General features: G+C 42.1%; 1 protein-coding gene across 4 annotated transcripts in view; it reads left to right on the top strand.

Annotated features, from left to right (window-relative positions):
• Positions 1 to 524: 524 nt before the first annotated feature.
• LTBP1 (latent transforming growth factor beta binding protein 1) overlaps positions 525 to 20349 on the top strand; it is a 203741-nt gene continuing 183916 nt past the window's right edge. For 3 of the 4 annotated variants that reach the window (XM_072856611.1, XM_072856612.1, XM_072856613.1), the window contains exons 1-3: positions 527 to 1448; positions 2141 to 2211; positions 16574 to 16862. In XM_072856611.1, the coding sequence (XP_072712712.1) occupies positions 982 to 1448; positions 2141 to 2211; positions 16574 to 16862 (827 nt within the window). In that variant the 5' untranslated portion in view covers positions 527 to 981. Of the gene's footprint in view, positions 1449 to 2140; positions 2212 to 16573; positions 16863 to 20349 lie in introns of all 4 variants that reach the window. The other variant, XM_072856615.1, reaches the window with a different exon arrangement.

The following is a 20349-nucleotide window of genomic DNA, read 5'->3' on the forward strand; positions in this document are numbered from 1 at the left end:
ATCACTGCTCTACCCAGAGGGACCCTTAATCTGTTGCATGGAGCCCCACAGCAAGACACGGGCAGCGAGTAAGGTATTACCCTTTTATTCTTCCAACTCCCTCGTATCCATTAAAATAGAAAAGAAATGCCCAACTGTTGCAAACGTACCGGTACGTTACGCCACTGGACGCCATAGCAGTGTCGTCTGTGCCACAGGCAGATGGCAAGTTATAGCGCCCATAAGTTGAAATATGTATTTTTGAGGCTTGCTTAGCGGCGCAGGGTCTGGCGCAGGCACTGATCGCCCCGCTCGCAGCCGGGACCCCCGCGGCCTCCCCGCTCCCCGTCCCCATCCCTGTCACCTGGCCCCGGCCCCGGCCCCACGCCGCGGCCCCCCACGCCCCGGGAGCGCCGCCTGACGTCACGGCGGCCCCAGATTGGCTGCGCGGGGCCGGCACCGGGGCAGGGGCACCCCCTCCCGCCCCCCTTCCCCCTCCCCCCTCCCCTCCCGCACGCACGCACGCACTCACTCGCGGAGAAACTCTTAAAAAGAGGGGGTTTTTCCCAGCCCGGACTGGCTTAAGGACCGTTTCTTACACGCGCACGCAGACCCCGGGCAGCTCCGGCAACCGAAACATCTGCTCTCCATTGCGACCACCCCCCTCCAGCAAACACCCTTCCCCTGCTGCTCCTCCTCCCTTCCCGCTCCTGCTCGCAGCTCCGCTCGCACCCGCCGCTTCCTTTCTCCCAACGATGTTTTCCTGCTCCGCGGGGCGACGTGTTTGCTGAACTTTTCTAACAGTTTGGGGGGCGGGTGGGGGGAACCTGAGGCTTTTTTCCTTTCCCCCCCCGGAGCAGGTTAGGGGGCAGCGAGCGGAGGAGGGATCCGCACCCGGGGCGCAGGGAGCGGGTCGCACGCACACACGTCCTTTGGAAGAGAGGAAACCCTTGTACCGGGGGTCCACGAAGCTCGCCGGCTGCAGGGGCTCCCGCTGTGGAAATGGCTCGGATCAGATGGGGCTTCCTCCTCCACCTCCTCCTCGCTGGCTGTGCACTTTTGTCACCAGCGCTCGCTGCCTCCGAAAAGGGCAGGCTGAGGAGGATCACGTACGTCCTGCAGCCCGGCCGGGCGGGCTCCTCCGGCAGCCGGCATCAGCGCCCGGCCCTCCTCGGGGGGGAGCAGCAGCAGCAGCGCACCTTTAACGTACAGCTGAACACGCGCTACAGCGGCGGCGGCGGCACCGGCACTCTGGAGCGGACCCGGCGGATGAGCAAGCCGGCCGGCGCGGACGTCCAGCTCCGCTTGAGCTCCGCCGGGCAGGTCCACCCCAACTCCGCCGCTCACGCCGCCTCCTTCGCCAAGCCGGCCCGCTTCGGACCGCGGCCCAAGCCGCCGCCGGGCCCCCACGGCAACAGCAGCGCCGGCCTGCCCCTCCGCCAGAAGCACCAGCTGCCGCCGCTGCCGGGGTAAGGCGCCCTCCTGCCCGCCGGGCCCCGCACGTCCCCCGCTCCCCAACGCGGCTGAGACGACGGTGGTGCTGCTCGCCCGCCCCCCTGCAGCCTCCCTCCCTCCTGAGCACCTTTGTCGCGGCCGTTGTTGCCTACCCTCGGGGCGGGGGGCTCCCGGCGGGCACCGGGCGTTACCTGCCCGCCGCCGGTGCCCGCCTGGCTGCAAACCCGCTGTGGGCGCGTAACCCCCCGTTTCGTTGCCGCCTCCATGCGGCACCCGAGGCCGGCGCGGGGCCAGCTCCGCCCCCCACCCCCGCCAGGAGCCCGCGGCGGGTCCCGTGCCCGGGCTGAGGCGTCGAGTGCGCGAGGAGCCCCGCAGCCGCCCTTCTCTCGGTCCTCCCGCTGGGGCGGCGGGGGTGGCCTCGGCCCTGCCGGGGGCGAGCCACGGCCCCCGCCTTTGTGGTTTGCGTCCCTGAAAGCAGTGCTCGGGGTGCCCGCCCGTCCCCGGCCCTCTCCGGGAGGCGCCAGCCCGCCTTTCCCATCAGAGCTGGCGCCAGACGAGGAGTTACCTCAAACGTTCTTCGGAGCGTTTAATTTTTCCCGCCTTTTCTCTCCCTGGCCTAGCCCCCGCCCCGCGGCCCGGCTGGGGATGGGGAGTGGGGCCGGGCGGGGCCCCGCCGGACCCTCGCCCCTCTTTGCTGTTCCTGCAGGGTCAACGTCTGCGGGGGGCAGTGCTGCCACGGTTGGAGCAAGGCCACGGGCTCCCAGAGATGCATCAAACGTGAGTAGCCGTGTGGGTCGGGGGGGGGGTGGGGACGCCGCTACAGTCAGCGTCGGGGGGACCTGTGAGAACCGCGCTGGCATCTGGCGAGGTGGTGGATCCCGACACCGGCTGTAGGCGAAGAGGTGCTGGCTGAGCTACAGATCCCACCTGCGCCGCACTGGCGTGGTTCACCAGTGCGCTTGCTCGAGCCCTTCTCCCACAGTATCGTGGTGTGCAGCAGTTGTAGCACTCCACTTTTCATCTCTAAATCCCGGCTTGCTAACTTTCAGCTTTGCTAAAGGATGAACAGCAAGTGCTTCTTATGTTTATTCTCAGTATAGGTAGTGGCATTTTTTGAGAGAGCTTTGCAGAGGTTATTTTTTGTGGAAAATCCGCCCCTCCCCCCTTAATGCTTGGGTGTTAGGAATTTTTTTGAACAGGAGGGCTTAACAGGGTAGAGAACCCGCCAGAGGAGCACAGGTGGGGAGGAATGAATTGCTGTCTACCCACACTGTCCTCTCACCAGCAGCACACAGGATGATCCCATGCTTAGGGCATGGAATTTTTGAGGTGCTGAAGAAGGTGGAAGAAATGGGTTTGGAGAAGCTCCTGTACAGGGATGTACCTTTATTGGGATATCTAGAAACACAAAAAATGTGCATAAAGTAACACTGATCGAGTCAATACTATTATAGCCAGGTTGTCCTTTCTAATGTGAAAGAGGAAGAATCTCTGCTAATTTAGGCAGGATTCAGGATGACTGCAAATGGCTAAACTGGAGTGATGTTGCCATGAGGTCACTCAAAAGACTCAGACTCTTCAGGAAACCCCTTTAGGTATCAGCGAGATTGGGCAGATCTTGGAACATCACTTTCGTTCAGGTGGACAGACTTCTGTCCTTGAGAGAATTGGAGTAAACAATGCTTTCAAGATGCAAGCTCTGTTTGGGGTTTTTTATAGTGGCTTTTGTCCCTGTGTGGGATTTTTCACAATAGGGAGCAATCACATTTGTAATCCCCAGTAAGGTCAAGTACCTTTGACCTGCATGGAGCTGTTGCTAAGGGGCAAAGACTTTATTACAGAAGGCTGTTAAAGACAAAACTTCACAATTTCCTTGACCAACTTAGACATGCATTTAAGGTAGTCATCTAAATTAACATTTTCAGCTTAAAATACGTGCTGCTGTGTTAGGTTAGTCACCTTTTTTGCTTAACACACATTATGAGTACTACAATTATTTCCTTCAGCTTACATTGTTTGAGATGGTATTTTGAAGCTAATTGCAGAGCTTAATAAACACTTACCTTAGCTGAAAGACTAATCAAAGTGAAAAAACCTCCTAATAAATTCAGGAGATTTAAAAGTCAAAAACTATATTTCAACTGTAATACTATTGTCAACCAATTTTATTTTCACTATTTTGAACAAAACCCAAACTATTTTCTTTTTCGTGGCTCTTTCTCTGTCTTCTAGTAACTTTTATGTCCAGATAACTTAATCCTTTTAAACTTTTGTTTATAAATTAAGTAGTTTACTTTCTGTCCTTTAAGCGTCTTCTTTTTGACTTCTCCCATTATCATCCAACTGTTCTTTTGTCTTGTCTTTTTTTTCTTCCTTTCTATTTTTAGGGCCTTCAATAAGGACTAAGTCAGGCAATTACATTTTTATGGAATAATTGCGTAGAATCTCACTTAAATCCATTAATTACTTGGTTCATTCATATAGTTATTAGAGGAATGGAGTAGCAGAGAAAGAGTTAAAAGAAAGGTGGGGGGATTCTCCCTTTGACCTTTCTTTCTCATTTTGTGTCTCTGATACTGGGCTCTCCTTCACATTAAGTATTTTTGCTGTCTGCTCTGATACTACTCTGATACCTCTTAGCAGTGGTATAATACACTTGGCTTGGATCTTCTCAGTTTTACCCCTCTCTTGGCAAGCCAAGGGAAGCACTAAATTTACTGAAGTTGTCTGTTTTGTAACTTAGGCAAACCATGAGATAGCACTGACTTGATTTAGCTGTGGAAGATTAGTCTCACAGTCATAAAAGCCAGATATCTCCTTTTCTTGAACCTCCCGATGTTCCTTTCAGAAGAACAGAAACCCTATAACTGAACAAAAGTTAACCCCTTTGTTTCCTGTAAAAATAAGTGATTTTTAAATTCAGATAGTGGGCTCAGTTGTTTTTGAGTGGTTTATTCCAGTTGTGGATTAATTGTGCCACGGATGCAGGCACACCTGAGCTGACTTCATGCAGAGTCAGTTTGGCTTTGTCAGGGTTTATTAGCTCAGGCTCAGTATCACTTTAATAAGCTATTTGGCCTCTAGGGCCAGATTATATTCTTTTGCATGGTGCAAAGCCTGAGCTAATAAACCCCAGACCCATACTGGCTCTTTCCAGAGCCAACTTCCATTTGTCTGCATTGTGCTTCCAAAACCAGAGTGCTGAGAGCCAGCTCTGACCAGCGAGGCTTATTAGCTCAGGTGTAGTCCCAGGCTGGAGCAAGCACCATGTGTTTCTGCTCTGCTGCACCTGTGTGAATAAGCCTGCCTGTAACCCACAGAAAGAGGGGGTCGAAGGGAAGAGGTATGGTCTTGCAGCCCAGGCTTTGTTAATCTGCCCCTCTCCCTTTCTCTTGCATGGTGGTGTTTGCTAGCCCTGCTTTCTCATACATGGGACTATGGCTGAGGCTGTCATTCCCTTGGGTGACTTCCATCCCAGGCAGGTGGCAGTCTGGCTGGGAGCAGTGGCAGCTGCATGGCATTTCCCTCAGTAGCAGCAACAGGGGGTGTTTGAAATGTTTCTGTGCAGGTCAGAGGGCAGCATCTGTATGGAGGAGGCAAGTGGACTTTTCAAGTCCTTTTTCTAAATTTTAGTTTGAAGCTGAACTGTCTGTTGTGTTCATGTACAGTATTCATGTTCTGTTGGAAGCCTTACTGTGTGTCCTCAGAAGGTGAGCTTCTGTTTTCTTGTTAACTACCTGTATGAGAATGTCTACCATAGCTGATTTTAGGCATATAGGTTTTCCCCCTCTGTGCCTAATAGTTAAGTTTTACATTGTAAAGTTTTATCTTAAGAAATTCTTTTTCAAACTTGCTTATGAAGAACTGCCTCATTCTAATTAAAAAGATGAAATCATAAAGCTCAGCGTTTAAAGTATTCAGAATTGCTTTACGCTGGGAGAATGATGTCTAACAACCAGAAATAACCTTTTTGAAGCGTTCAGAACATCCGCCTTTGGGTAGAGACAAAGGTGGGAAAAATTCAACCACAGCAATAAACACCTTGGAAAGTTCTAAGCATGTGAAAGGGTTTACGACAAAGATTGTCTTCCAGTCATAGTTATCACAGGTTATAATCTGTGTAAGCGCAATAATAAGATACCACCATGGCTGGAGACATCATGTTTTGTTAGTACTTGTTGCATTACCAGAGCATTATACAAACATTAATTAGCACTCTAACATGGCTGTAAGGCAAGTAAAACCTTGAGTGTGGGTTTTCTGTTATTTATTTCATTTATGGAAATGGAACCATAGGTTAAGTGCAGCCTTGGACAAGTTATAACAACTGACTGGAAGGCCTAAGCTGGAAATTAGGAGTTCCTGCCTCTCAACTCTATGTTTATCCTTTTGAAACCTGTTGTCTCCTACTTTGTTACTTGCTACTAAATTTCTATTAGTTAATACTACTTCCTACAAAATATGCTCTTCTATTTGTTCTAGTTTTGTTTTCTTTTTCTTAATGATTACAAGGAGCTATTTTTCATGTTGGGAAGTCAAGAAAGAAATTACTTATTGTATGCAGTATCTGATATCTTAACAAAAAATAATTAACAGAACCACCTTATTGTAATAGTAGACCCCTTCTAAAATGTATAATAATATGTTTTGTCTGGAGTATTAATATAAATTGTTTGTGAGTGTTCTCAATGTAAACTGGATAGTTTAAAAAATAGCATTGCCTGGAGGAATTCTAACTTTCACTAACATAATGATGAGAATTAACAAATGCTAGTGGGAAGGAGAGAGTTGGTTGTTAATGGAGTACTGAAGTATGAGCTCCTTATTGCAGAGGTGTAAGGAAGGCTCATAAGGCAAACAGGTGAGGAAGTGGATTTTGCAGGATTACGCTTAGAGTAAATTTGTTATAGAGAGGAATTACTGTCTGTGTAGATGTAGAACCAGTGTACACCATCCTTGTCAATTAAGAGAAAAAGGATCTTGTGTCTTTGTCAGCTGAAGGTGTTGTATGTATGCGTGCATGTATTCCATGCATGCGTATAACTTGAGGATTTTGGATTTGGAACTGGACTAGATTCTTTGAGTTTGGTCATGAAGTTTTATCCTGTCTGTCGTGTGCTCAGGCACCTTGGAAAGGTCATCAGAAAATATGACAAACATTCTGTTGTCTCTTTTGTATTAAAATATTATCTTGCTTATTCTCTTCTCTCTTGAAAGACTTCCTGACTCAACATTAAATAAATGCTCTATAGATAAACAAGGTTTAATTTATTTTTCATAATAAGAAAATATACAACAGTAGGGTCTTCCTACTGGACAAGAAGGAGACTAGAAAGTTGTCTTAATACTTGTCCAGAGCAAGGTCCCTTTTGTTCAGTTCCCAAAACTGCATGGCCTCTGCTTGTGCATTGCTATTCAGTTTGAGCCATCTAATCTCTAAACCTCCAGAGCTATACTTCTCACTGTTGCTGAGTTAGCATGCTACAGCTTTGCGTCTTCTTCACGACAAGGACACTTCACAGTGTGACCAGTAGTTCTAGACCCCCAGTTGTCCAAGACCTAGATGGAGTATACCCTAGGTTGCTTCTAGCTTGTGCTGCTGAATTTTCTTGGGGGAGGTGAGAGAAAGATTGCATGCTTAGGTCTTGTTCTGATATAGGGTTAGGATCCAGACCTGGAAACTTAGAATCACACATGGGTCCCCCAGTTTAGATATAAAACTCTGTACCACTAAATATTTTAATATTGGTTGCTCTGAATCTACTCTTTCTCTGTCTTCAGTTCAGCTCTTAGAAATGGTAGTATCCAGGAGAGCTGTACTTCTCATCATTGGAACTGAGTACGTCAGATGTTTGCAGCTGTGCTTCATGGAGGTTTTCTGGTCATAAACGGTTCCTGAGGCTTGTGCTTAATCAGTTTTGTGGCTTTGAGTTTTACCAAGTTCTGTTTATTTACATTGTGTATACAAAGCCTAACTGTAACATACTCTCCCCAAATGTTGTTTCTTCTCATTCTAAGACCATCATCTCAGTAAAAGCAGTGTCAGTCTCCTTCAAATTATGTCTAAATCAAAATTAAATGTCTCAATTTTAAAGACATAACTACTTTGACCTCATGTAACTGACCTGTACATTAATCCTTTTTAATCTATTCTTTGATGTTGTTTTTAAACACTTCAAAATTGAAAAACTGAAAGCCATTACTTGAGTAGCTTGGTTTTGCCTCTTCTGTGCTTGCTACTATAATATGTAAATAAAACTTTTGAATTTCATATACAAGGAATAGATTGGCTTTTGTAGTGGGAAAGCTCTTGTTAGCCCTCAGTGGTAGTTCCACTCTGCTTTATTTTCACTTACTGTCCTTGGGAAGGGGGTGGAACAAGAGGATCCAGATTCTTGTAATCTTTGGCTTTGTCTACATTAGCAAGAAGCATGGACTAACTGGAGCAGGTCTATAGACTAAAGCCTTTGGTTTTGATGACCTGAGGCTTATGGTATGTGTGTTTCAGGGCTTAGTGTTTTATTTTGGACTAGGTGTAGTCTGCTGTCATGGAATGAATGCCAATATGAGGCTGAAATACATTAGGTGCATTCTTGGAGTATTCACGTTTTGGGTTTAGTTTTTTGTTTGTTTGGGGTTTTTTTTGTCTGCATCTAAAAGAAATACAGTTCATGTGCCTTAAGATGGCTCCACAATGCGAACCAAACCTTGGTGAGTATGATTTGCTTCAGGAGAGAATCCTGACCCAAGCTAAAGCAGTAACGCAGACTTTGAGCACAGTGTCCGTCCCCTGCCATTGATGGCAGCCAGCCTCCCTCCCATGAGAGGAGGCAGTAAGAGCTGTGAGAAGACAGGGAGCTGCTAGCTGGTCCCTGCTGTACAGACATGACCGTGCCGTGTGCTGTTGCCACATTTTGGTGAGGAAACGCAAGTCCACGATTAGTATGAGGTGAAACCTACCCAGCCTTTTCTTTGTGAGTCATTTGGGACTTTACTGGAAATAAATAAGGTTATAATGATACATAGTCTCTGTTTCATACAAATACGACATGTGTAAATAGATTTAAAACAAAGAAACTTAAAAGAAACTTCCCAAGATGTTGTGCTCCTGCACTGAAGCAGACAACAGATCAATAGTGAACTCATTCAGCTCATTGCAGCAGTTAGTGTTAACAAAGAAGCAGGACATATAGTAAAGTTGTGGTAGATCTACAGTGCATAAAAAGTCCTGAACAATTCCCCTGTTAATATGGTATCAGAAGGAACCCAGAAAGCTGTGGGTTTTTTTTTTTTTTTTTCCCCTTTCAGATTTGTTGGCTCTTTGTTTTCAATGTGTAACTTGGAAGTGGTGTAGAAAGCTGTGTAGGTGCTGGGGGGAGCTGTGGTTCATCTAGCGATGCGCAGTCTTCTGGTTCTGCACGTGTGCAGGAACAAAATGACATGTTGACAGTGAAGTGATACTTTGATACTTACAATACTAGTCTTACACCTCTCTTCTGTACAGCTGCTCTTCCTGAGCGTGGAGACGGGAAGAGCTGGAAGCAGGGCATGCTCCCCTCTCCTTCCTCTCCAGCAAAGTGAGAGAGCAGGGCAAAGCGGCCGTGTGTACGGGATCAGCGAGCCTCCCAGCCTTTGGGAGGGCAGGGCTGTAGTGAGGGGTGAGGTTCTGCACTGTGCGGGGCCTTGAGAAGTTGGGTGCAGCACCTCTAATGATACCCTTCTGTGCAGCCTCCAACATGAAGGGCTGCTTGTGCCAACTGATCTTGCCTTAAAGCAAGCTTGGATTGCCTGGGAGCTACGGGGTTAGCGGAGGGTGGATGGAGAGGGGCACGCACCTCCCTCAACTGGCTCCTTGTTGAAATACAGCAGTACTGAGTTAGAAGATTATGGGTGGTTCAGGTTGTCAAGTGAGTCTGTGTTCTGTAACTAACATGGACTCATACTGGGTTTGGTTTGAGATTTTTGCTTTAGCTTTTTCATTCTGCCTTTAAGAGCACCAGTACTTGACTTGCATAGCGTAATTTATTCCTAGAAAACAGATTCTCTCAATTGACTACAGAAAGAAGGCAAAGCTTCAGCATCTCTCTGCTTTTCTGACTGCACACAGAAGGAGAACAAGGATTTTACATGTTAGCAAGGCAAGATGTTCATTTAAATACAGAGCTAAAAATAGTTCTTCTTGGCCATGTTATTTTTTGTGAAATGCAGATAGTAATCCCTGCATAAACCTAGAGTTTGGGAGACCTGCTTCCTGATAAAGGGGGATTGTTTTGTGTCCTATGGCAAGATTTGTTTTTTCATAATTCAAATCAGTTTTTTTATTATCTCTAGATGGCAGTTTAGGCTGGGATTTTCAGAGAAGCTCAACTAAAGGGTGAACTCTTATTGAGAGTTGGTTGGATTTAGGAAAAACTTTATTGTTCTTAACATTTTTAATTACTCTGTTATGATTAGACGAGAGTCTTTTCTCTGGTCTTTCTTTTCTGTAACACTTCAGTTGTCTGAATCCTGCATCCAGTTAAAAATTTTCAATTGTCTCTTTATTGAGTTTCTCTTAGTTTGTTCAGTTTCCTGCATATTTCTTAGGAAGTATTTTGTAACAAAATGAATAAGCACTGTAACGAGAAAGGTTAAGAGAAAAGGATTGCCGACTGGAGTGTTAACCATTCCAGCAAGCAAGAACAGCATGTAACATGTGAATCTGCTGGTTTCCTTGGCGTAGTCCATTCTGTAGTGAATTTTTTTTTATAGTGAAATGATAGAAGGATCTATAGCATGTGAAATATTCATACTCTCAGAATATGTATAATTATGATCTCATATAATTAAATACTTTAAAATGTCCCCTAGATTGTACAGTCTAACGTAAGTATTTATAGTATATAAACTCCAGTAAACACAACATTAATGAAAATGCCAAGTATCAAACAGCATGTTATATTCTTATGACTCATAAAATAATGTGTCCTTTTGCTGAAGTTAGACTTTTGAGTATTTGAGTATAGCTGCTATTAAATTCTGATAAATCTTGGCATTTAGAGATAATGCTATGAAGATACGTAGAAAATAATAAAGTACGTTATGTTGTCATTAGGTTAGGAGAGAAACTCTGTGATTTTTGTTTGTTTGTTTTAAAAGAAATATGTATGCCAAAAGCCTTGTTGTTTGTTTCCCTCCTTTCTTGGAGGTCATGTTTATGTAGCCATCCACACCAGTGTGGGAGTGCATCAGATGTTTTGAAGTGGACCAGTGAAGAATTCCTACAGTGACGCATGCTTTTATTTGAAGTATATTTAGGGAAAGAATTCCTAAATTCCCTAAGACCATATCATTATGATAAAGACAAAGTTCCTATGTAGGAAGACAGAGATGGTCGTAATACTTCCTCCATTAGTAGTGTGGAGATCACACAGGTTTTCTGCAGTTAATGTAATTTCTTCTGATTATTTAAGTAATTTCAACTTTTTTTGTAGAATGGTCTTACAACATGGTTGTCTCACCCTTGGTCACAAATGCTTCTCTCCCCCATCCTCAGTGACTTTGTAGAATCGTTGGATATATTTCTGGTAAAATTCAACTTTTGAAAACTGTTTGGAGAGAGATACTCAGATAGAGAACTGGATCCCCAGAAAAGCATTAGATGGTGAGCACCAAGTGTTCCTTCAGTTACCCTTTGAGTTTCTGGTCTCCATTGTAATGCTTACAATTACTTAAAAGACTCAAAAAGTTATCCAGAATAAAAGGGTAGAAATAAGTGGTGAGCTAATCAATAAGGCAATTCAGAGAATGGGAAATTATTCTAAACTTTACTATTCTCCAGGATGTTGGCACCATATTCAGATTTTTCTGAGGGAAACTGGAATAAGCCTCTTTCCTTTCAGAACCCACAGCTTGTTGCTCTCCAGAGAAAGTGCTTCACTGCTTTTCTTGTGGAATCGGTGGGGGGTCATCACACTGTCTTTCAACGCAGCAGGAGTTAAAGGTGCCTTTGTATCACAACTTTTTGTTTAGGATGCGCACTCAACCAAGATGGGCTTTGGTTTGGTTTCCTTGTGTGCTTGAGGAATAGAAATCTTGAATTAATGAAATAAGAAAGACAGTATTTGCTATGCCTTTAACAGTATTCCTACATTGCATGTAAAGGAACTTGAAATTTCTGTTCTAGCACAGATATTCACACACATATATTCATGTCACTGTGTTGGTTTTTCCCATTTCTGTAAACTTGATGCATGCATTATTTCTTGACCATTTTATGCTGGAATCTGAAAAAGCCCCACACTTTGAATCCTCCTTCTGATTACTATATTTTCTGTTATTTGTCCTCTAGCATGCATTTTACCTGACAGGATTTATGCAGTCCTATGAGAGAAGTTGATATATACTGTGGCAATGTGTGCAGTGATGAAATTTGTTAGAAGTCAGTGCATTCTGCTTAAAGTGAGTCTTGGCTATGTGTGGTTAAGAGGAGGAAAAAAAAATTACGTCAGATTTTATGTGGAAACAGAAAGGAAGAATATAGTGGATGGGCTTACTAGAAATAACACGACTCCCAACACTGTAGTGTAATTGTTGTATCAAGGTATTAGAAATTCAGGAATGACATTGAAAAATTTTTGTGGTCATTTAAATACTAACCAACAGCAGTTGCTTGATAAAGGGATGCTTAATGGTGGAGCTGAGGCTAAAAGATTAGAAACTTTCGGGTGCAGGAAACTTTTGGGACTTTTAAATTGCTTATTGTGAGTTTCTCACTGAAAAGTACATTTTTGTGAATTTCACTTTTCCACATGATCTAGAGACACAAGGAAATAAACTTGTAAATGAAGTGTTACTGTCTGAAGAAGGTAATTGTGAATCAAGGTAAAATCAAAGTGATTAGCATGGGAATCAGATCTTAATGATGTTAAATTCCTGATAATTCTTGAATTAATAGAAATTTTTTTTCATGACAAGTGGAGTTAGTTATACCTGTATTTTCATTCTTTCAGAAGATCCAAAAAAGCAATTTTTATCTAAACTTCTTCAATATATTATATTTTATGCTTACTGATTTAATATAGTAAATTATGCTTAATTTAGTATGTGTTAAAACAGAAATACATTCTGTATATGTAGAAGTTTTAAAATATTTACATATTTTAAAACTGTTATACACCTTTATTTTAGGTCTTGCTCCTGCAAATATTTATATACTCTTTAACCAAAATAACATGAAAACATGGACTGAAAAGTGCAGGTGTATAGATCAGTTCCAAACCAATATACAGATGTGTTGGAAGGGGTGAGTTTAAGCCTAATGGTTATGTTGTTATTTTATACTTGCCTTTCTGAAAGAATGTCGTAAATACAACAATATCAGGCCTGATAAGCGTCCCTCTAACCCAGTATTCTGTCTGCGACAGTGGCGAGCAGTAGTTGGTTAGGGAAAGATGCATAAAAAGGATTAACATGTTGGTATACAGCCACAGAAAATGCTTTCAGCTTTTTGTGATTTAGGGACTTCCAAAGCAAATGTGGCACTGTGGCTTTATTTTTAGTAGATACAGATTGCATGGTCTTAAAACACAAAAACCAACCCAAAAGAACCCCATGTTCCTTCACTACACTTCTGGAAAGTGGGGGGAGGTTGGTTATGTTGTCTATGCCTGGCCTTCCAATGTGGCCAACTTCCTTGGCACAGCAGGTTTTGGATGCTGAAACTAACAGGTTCAAAAAGCAGATCAGTGGACCCCTGACAGAAAAATCTGTTGAGGGTTATTAAACACAAAAACAGCACCCTTGCTCAGGAAATTGCTGAGCCTCTAGTTCTTGAAGGCTGTAGTGATACAAACTTTTACTGCTTCTCATCCTGTCCTTACGCCTGTCCTTAAGCATCCACCTTGGTAATGGAGAGAGGAGACTGGACTAAGTGGATCTTTGATCTGACCCACTACGCCTAGTCTCATTATTTGCATCTTTGCCAAGATCCATTTTGAATTTCCAGTCATGACCTCCTTGAATTGAATAGGACCAAGCCTATTGCCTTTAACAGGAGTATATTGGCCTGCATTTCAGTTTTAAACTTAATACTTCCAAGCCCCAGTTTTTGGAAGCTTAGCTTTATGGAAAGTAATGGTGTTTTCAGTTAGATGTGCCATTATTGTTGTCTTCAAATGAAATAATTAGGTCATGCATTTGGCACGCTGCAGCTGTTTTGAACATTTTTAAAACTAAACTGCTGTATTATGTCAATTAAAATGTTCATTTTAATTCTTTCCTAAAAATGTGATCTTTTATCCTATTTTGTGATCTGTTACACAACATTAATGAAGAACTTCAATCAAAGGGTGCATTGCTATGAAGATCTAATAGATCGCTTTTTTAACCTGTTGTCACTGTTCACGTGATTTGAGACGAACTGGGTCTTTCATAACATAGTTGCTTGTTTTGTTATAAGGCCCGCTAGAGTAATGCAGTTTGTCCTGCAGAGCCTCATATGCTTTATGTATATGGAAAGCTGAGAAACTTTCAGGGTTTACATTGCTGTCAGCGAAGTAAGAATCTTCAAGTTTGGGTAAAAAAGATAAGGTTTTTTTCAAAACAGGTTCTATTTTCAGCTGCATAGTTTTAAATTCATTGCAACCTTATTAGGTTCACTTTAAGTGGAAATGTAAGTTTTCTTAGGGTTCTGAAGCACAGCTTTGGTTCTTAACTACAGGAAAAAAAAGAGTTGCGGTTTTCTCAGGGTTGTCTTTTGTGTGTGTAGAAATTGTTATTTCACTTTCGAGAGTTAGGGGATACACAGTGATCAGTGTCCTAGCAGAGTGGATATTTTATTATGTTGACTTTTGGGGTGGTCTTGTTAGCTTACTCCTGTGTTCGATTTTTGTTTTTTGAATAACTGATTGAGAAGCCTGGAGGTTAATATAGATGTATGCCTGTAAATATATGTTCAGTATGAATGTTTTTTTAATGTTGTAAAACTGGGACTTCTGAAAATCCGGTTTTGTTTTGTTTTTTTTTTACAGAAATTTTTATGTGATATTTTTCTAAAGCACTCCCAACTATGCCCAAACTGTTTCACTGTGATGTTTGCACATTTTCTACAGATGACCAAGATGATGGGGTCACTGTTCTGGTCTTAGTCTCTCAAAAGCCAATGAAACTTAATTAGAATTTAAAGCTCCTTAATCTATTTTCCAAAGATATAATTAATTTCAGTCATGTGCATATAAGCAAATTTTTACTGTTCGTAGCAAAATCTAGGTCTTTAAAGCAATGCGTAAGAAAGAGTTGGCTTGTATATTACAACATATCCTTATTGTAAATCCCTTCTCAAGTTTACAGTGAAAATGGTCTTCAGTCTTTCAGCAAAGACAAAATATAGTCTCAAAAATAAACAAATATAAGTAAGCAAATGATTACTTTTTTGTTGCCAGGAAGATGCATAATGTGCAATTAAGCTAGCTCAGCTAAGTAGTATTGAAAAGGATATATGTTGCTGAACAACATATGGAAGGGGAAAGTATATGTGAGAAGAACCCCATGCAAAGCTCATGTTAAAGCTGTAGGGCAATTCTGGTGTCGTGGACAGGTGATATACATGATACATCTGTATCAGATGGTATTATCAGTTAACAAATTAGTCCTCTAAATTAAGAGTCCCATCCTAATAAATTATTTCATATGTATGCTTGTGTGTTTACTTTATTTTTATATATAAATATATGTATTAAAACTTGGTTGAAGTGACAAGTGCTCCAGTTTATTTGGACCAGGGCTGTGGACTGACTTTCTTAAAAAATAAAATAATTGTGCAATTGGATATACCTGAATATGGTGCAGAATCACATGTTATGGTTTGAGATGGTAGACTTTATGACCTGGCATATCATTCTGTCTATGTTAAAAGATCTTTAACAATCTTAAAAGTATGCTTAGTTTGAAGGAGCAAAGTAGCTCAGGAGTGATTCTTCTTATAAATGCTTCATTGTATTCCATTGCTAATAGGTCTAATGAAGAAATTATTTTGATAGGTATTTTAACTAGAATTGTATTGTACTGTTAAATTTTATCCTCTGGATAAGAGAATTAATTTGTTTTGCCATCTTGGTGTTATTTTAACATTCTCTAAATACAATAGCATCATAAGCTTAAGCATCCAAAATAAATCCTCAAATGAGGCATACCTTTGCGGTGTTGTGTATGCATATGATCAGCAACTGCTTTTGCGCTTTTTTTTATTTTGGTGGGATTTGCTGCTTCTCAAAGTTTCTTGCTCATTCAGAATGGAATTGATCCTCTGTTAACAAGGTCTACAAGCTGGGTGTTGTGTCTAGGCTGACTATTCAGACTCTCTATAGTCAGTGGATAGAGCAACACAAACTAATTAATCCTATCTGAAGGCAGGTATCTGAAAGTGAATTGTCTTTTGAAGAATCTCATCCCTTTTCACTGGTGGTACAAAGAATGTGTAGAAGCTAGTTCAGGATAATCACAAGCACCTGTCTGTTTCTTCAAAGAATGCAACCCCTAGGTGTAGCTATGTCTTTGTAGCAGCAGTTTATGCGTCTCCTTTTTTATGTTATTACAGTGGTGATATTGGAGGGAATTTCATTTGGGCTTTAGAGGGGAAGGGTTGAATCACTTCATGCTTCTCTGCATCGTTTTGGTCATCTATTACATGACTGTAAGGATTCCTTCTAGGTACCTATGGAGGATCTGTGATTTTAAATAGTAATAGAATGAGTCCAAGCCTGGATCAGTAGTAAAATTCTACAGTCTGCATAATACTGGTTCATTGGATGCAGTTTGATTGTTAAAGAGTGGGGAAGGAGGATGGAGGGAATGAGAGTATAAAAGGCAGCTAACAGGAAGATTTGAAATAGTGCTATATTTCTTGATTTAACTTGTGCATTTCCTATTTTTTTGCTCACCAACATTTTACTTCTTGAAGTTGTTCAAATGTTGTGCATGTCTTATGTAGGAAAGCAGTAAAAGCTATACCAACTCATATACTATCTTGTGGAGCTTAGCAATGTTGTGCTCTCCTACTCCAATTAACATTAGTAATTAATGTCTTTTTTTATTGCGCGGAGGGCTTGCATTCTCCTTCATGCTTTGTTTCACAGGTACTTTTTAAAATGTCTTTTCTTAGCTAACTGTGCACCACCGTGCCAAAATGGAGGGATGTGCCTGCGACCTCAGCTTTGTGTGTGTAAACCAGGAACAAAAGGTAATTCCTGTGAGGATACAGTCATGCAAGACACATCTTCTACTGGAGGCCGGAGCCCTGTTGTTCCCCCGTGGCCCATACCCCAGCAGGCTGCCCAGCAGACCTTCTCTCAGAAGGTGCAGGTCCCACCGAAGGTTGGCCCTATGACTCAGATGGCATTCACCATCAAGCAGAAGCCTCCTGTTGGGTTACCTCAGCAAATGCAACCACAGTAAGTGTTTTCTTTGCTTTCAAAAAAGTCCAGTATGTTAGATTTATAAAACATTGTGCCTTGCAAGTGTTTTCAAATAATCATACTTGGAAACTTAGAGGTTTTTTTTTTAAAGAGTTTTTTATTTTAACTGTCAGACTTCTGTGGGTTTTTAAACTTCTGTTACTTGTGAGCCAGATCTCCACACCTGCACAGAATATCCTTTAATATCAGTAAACTTTATTTTCCTTAGAATAGCAATGCTGTACTAATTTCAGAGGAGCTATTCTTAATTTACACTAGTGACTCTTTGAGTTTAGCCTAGAATGGTCTGGAGTGGAATTTCAACACCTCGCATAACTGAAGAGAGTAAGATTTGGTGCTTGTGTTGAGTTCTGGTTTCTTTATTCCATTTGCATTATATTTTCTCTTTTAAAATAAGTGTGTATGGTTTTACTACAGTGGATACTTCTGCTTGCTTGCATTTGGGGTTCAGGATTGTATCTGCCTGTCATGGGTAGCAAGGAAACACCCCTCTTGTTGGAGAATTTTTTCTCTGCCTCTTCAGTGGCTGGTGACTTAGACAGACTTTGATATTATTTTCATTAGTTTAAATATTTCAAGTGAGTCTGAAATTTCTCTAATTATAATGTTGTTTTTATTAATGTGTCTGACCTTAACTTGTTTCAGGGCTGTGTTTGATATGGGGGGAGGGAGGTGCACAGGAGGGTGGCAGTCAAGTTGAATGTGGGCAGTTTTAGGTGTCTGCAGCAACTACTGTCCTTCCAGTTTCAGCTGAAGTCAGTGACAAAAAGTGTTTCTGTCCTGTAACAGGTGTTGCTTTTGGTTAGCTGTAAGCAGGGTGCAGTCTGACTTGCTTCTAGCCTCCAGAGCAAGATAATCAGGATTGGGAAATAAACTGTGTTTTCCCATGCCCAAAACTATAAAAATTAACCCGGAAGGGTGGTGTATGATTATAGAAGTCTGCACCTGAGTAGTTATATGCTCCTGACAACAAAGTACATCCTGCCACCCCTCTCCAAACCTGCATCTGAGAATAGGCTGCTAGTGACTTTTGGTGTTGTCTGGTAACCTCTTTATCAGGTTCTTTCCTCCTAAACTCTTCCAGTTCCTTTTATGCAGTTTGTTCTTGCCTGAAAAAAATAATCTGTCTTCTTCCAAGCACTTTGAAACTGTGCTTAGAAGGCTTGTGGATGCCTCTAGAGAAGACTTATTTTCCATTATTCCTGGAAAAGCAGAGTCCAGGTATAAAGGGTTCCTCTCGTATGAAAAGAGAAGATGATAAACTGGTATTCTTCTAGGCTGCTATGATAGTTGCCAGGCTATGATGCTCAAAGTGTTTCTAGAGGGTACCTGCAGCATGTCATGCTTCACCAAAATCTCTGTTCTTCCTTGCATGAGACAACATCTCAGATGTAGAGGAAGCAAATTTGGACTAATAAAAACAGTCATCTGTTATCTGCTATCCAAAGTACCTCTGCATGCTTCTGTAAGCAGTGTTAACTCAGGTGGGCTTTGTTGTTCATGTGACCTTTCTCAACCTAAGGGTTTTCTCCTAGATGTAAAGAGACCTTTTCAGGTAGGTAGGACTGTTAGTCTTTGAGAGCACAGGAAGATAAATCTATTTCAGCCAGCTTAATAATAGAGTGGGAAAATGGAAAACTGCATCTTCGGAGTCATGAGAAAGCCAGCCTACAACCTTGGCAGGAGCCAGACACAGGAGCAGGAGATGGAGAGGAAATGGGCTGTTTCACAAACCAAAGCAGTCATATGAAGTGCAGCAGAAGAAGGTGGATGATTAAATACAACTGTTGAAAGGAGTGCTAGCAGTAGTTCTCATGTAGACTTAAGACAATTTACGGGGCTGAAAGATCCTTCTGAGGTCAGGTCTGTACCATTGGTGCAGAGCAAATGGGCTAGTTCCTGCTTCAGTTCCTCTTTGAATGTCTTGTGATCTTGTATGTTGTGTGAGGCTGCCCAGATATTTTTGGAATGGCTTTTTTTCTTTTCCCACTCCTAGAAACATAGTGAAGGCTGTGGCGGGAGTGGAATCATCCATTGTCAGTGCAGTTGGTATGCTGATCTAGACAATGCTGCTATGCAGAGCTGTCAAGGGCTGGTGAGAGTCAGGGCAGAACCCAACCTAGAACACCAAAATAAGCTCCTAGAGGAGGCTTGTCTCTACAGCGCTTCTGTTTTGCCATCCTCTGTCAATTTTTTTTGTTTTGTGTATGAATTCAACTTTTCCAACTTCAGTCATTGAGATATGTTCTTACATGTTTTCTTAGGATCATGGTGGCAATGATATTTAGGGAAGCAGGGAATTCATTTATTTCTTCCCAGAGATCATTTTTGAAGAATATGATGCTGAACAGAAGGAAACCTGGAGAGGGATTAATTTCCTGGAGTATCCTGCATTTAGATCATGGGCACTTAGCACTAGCAAAGTCTGTCATAGCCCTGGGCTGAAGATGGATATTATCAGGTACAAGATCTCATCTTGGAAGAATGTTAGCAGAAGATGTAGATGGCTGTAATTGAAAACAAGTGGTGTCTCAGAAACAAAAATCTGCTTCTTATTGGAACCTGTTAGGAATTCTGATCTCAATAACAGACATGCTTTGTGGTCTTGAATTCCTGTGATAGCTCTCCAGTAACTCTGGGTGTCCTGTTCACATCTCATTCACTCACTTGTTGGCAATAGTAGAGCTCCAACAGCTTGATTTTTCTACATGTACCAGCTGTGGGAGCAGAAAATATTTTTTCTTTTTTAAGGGAACTTTCTAGTACAGTTTTGGAAATGGTCAGGTCCTAACCGTCCCTCAGGTTATTGCCTTCTTCCTGATCAACTTGAAAAGCATTTATGCAGGTCAGTTATCCATGTTGTCCTGTAAGGCACATTCCTTTTGAGAATGTCAGGGTAGCCTTCTCTCCCACAATCCCAGCAAATTGAACACACTCCACAAGGTAAACTCAACTTTTTAATTAACTTGATGACAAGTTATTTGCTTTGAGTGGTACTGGAATATGTTCATGCTAATGTATGTTAATAACAGCGAAATACAGACATAAGAATTTAGGCATACTCCATGTGTGTAGAAATCATTGCCTCTGCTTTTGAGGAACTGCTTTTCAGGAAAGTAGATTAATTCTAAAACTATACTGATGCTTTCAGCTTAGTTGAAAAGAGGACTGTAAGCCACCATTCCAAACCATAGTGTTTTTAACTTATTTTTTTCTAGCTTAAAAAAAAGTGTGTCTGGCCATTCAGTGTTTGCATGGAGATGTGTAGTGATGGCTTTAATGTGGAGTTTTGAATGGTATTTGTTACTGTGTTGCGAACTGGTATGTTCTCTTCCAATGTGGCTTTTCCAGGGGTTTTTTTGTTTTTTGTTTTTTGTTTTTTTTTTTTTAAATTGTACTACTGTTGAAACTTTTACCATTTATCATCAAGGAATTATTTCAGGAGATGTTGGAAAACAACCAA

This window comes from Ciconia boyciana, chromosome 3 (genome assembly GCF_034638445.1).
Source record: "Ciconia boyciana chromosome 3, ASM3463844v1, whole genome shotgun sequence".
Classification (NCBI taxonomy): domain Eukaryota; kingdom Metazoa; phylum Chordata; class Aves; order Ciconiiformes; family Ciconiidae; genus Ciconia; species Ciconia boyciana.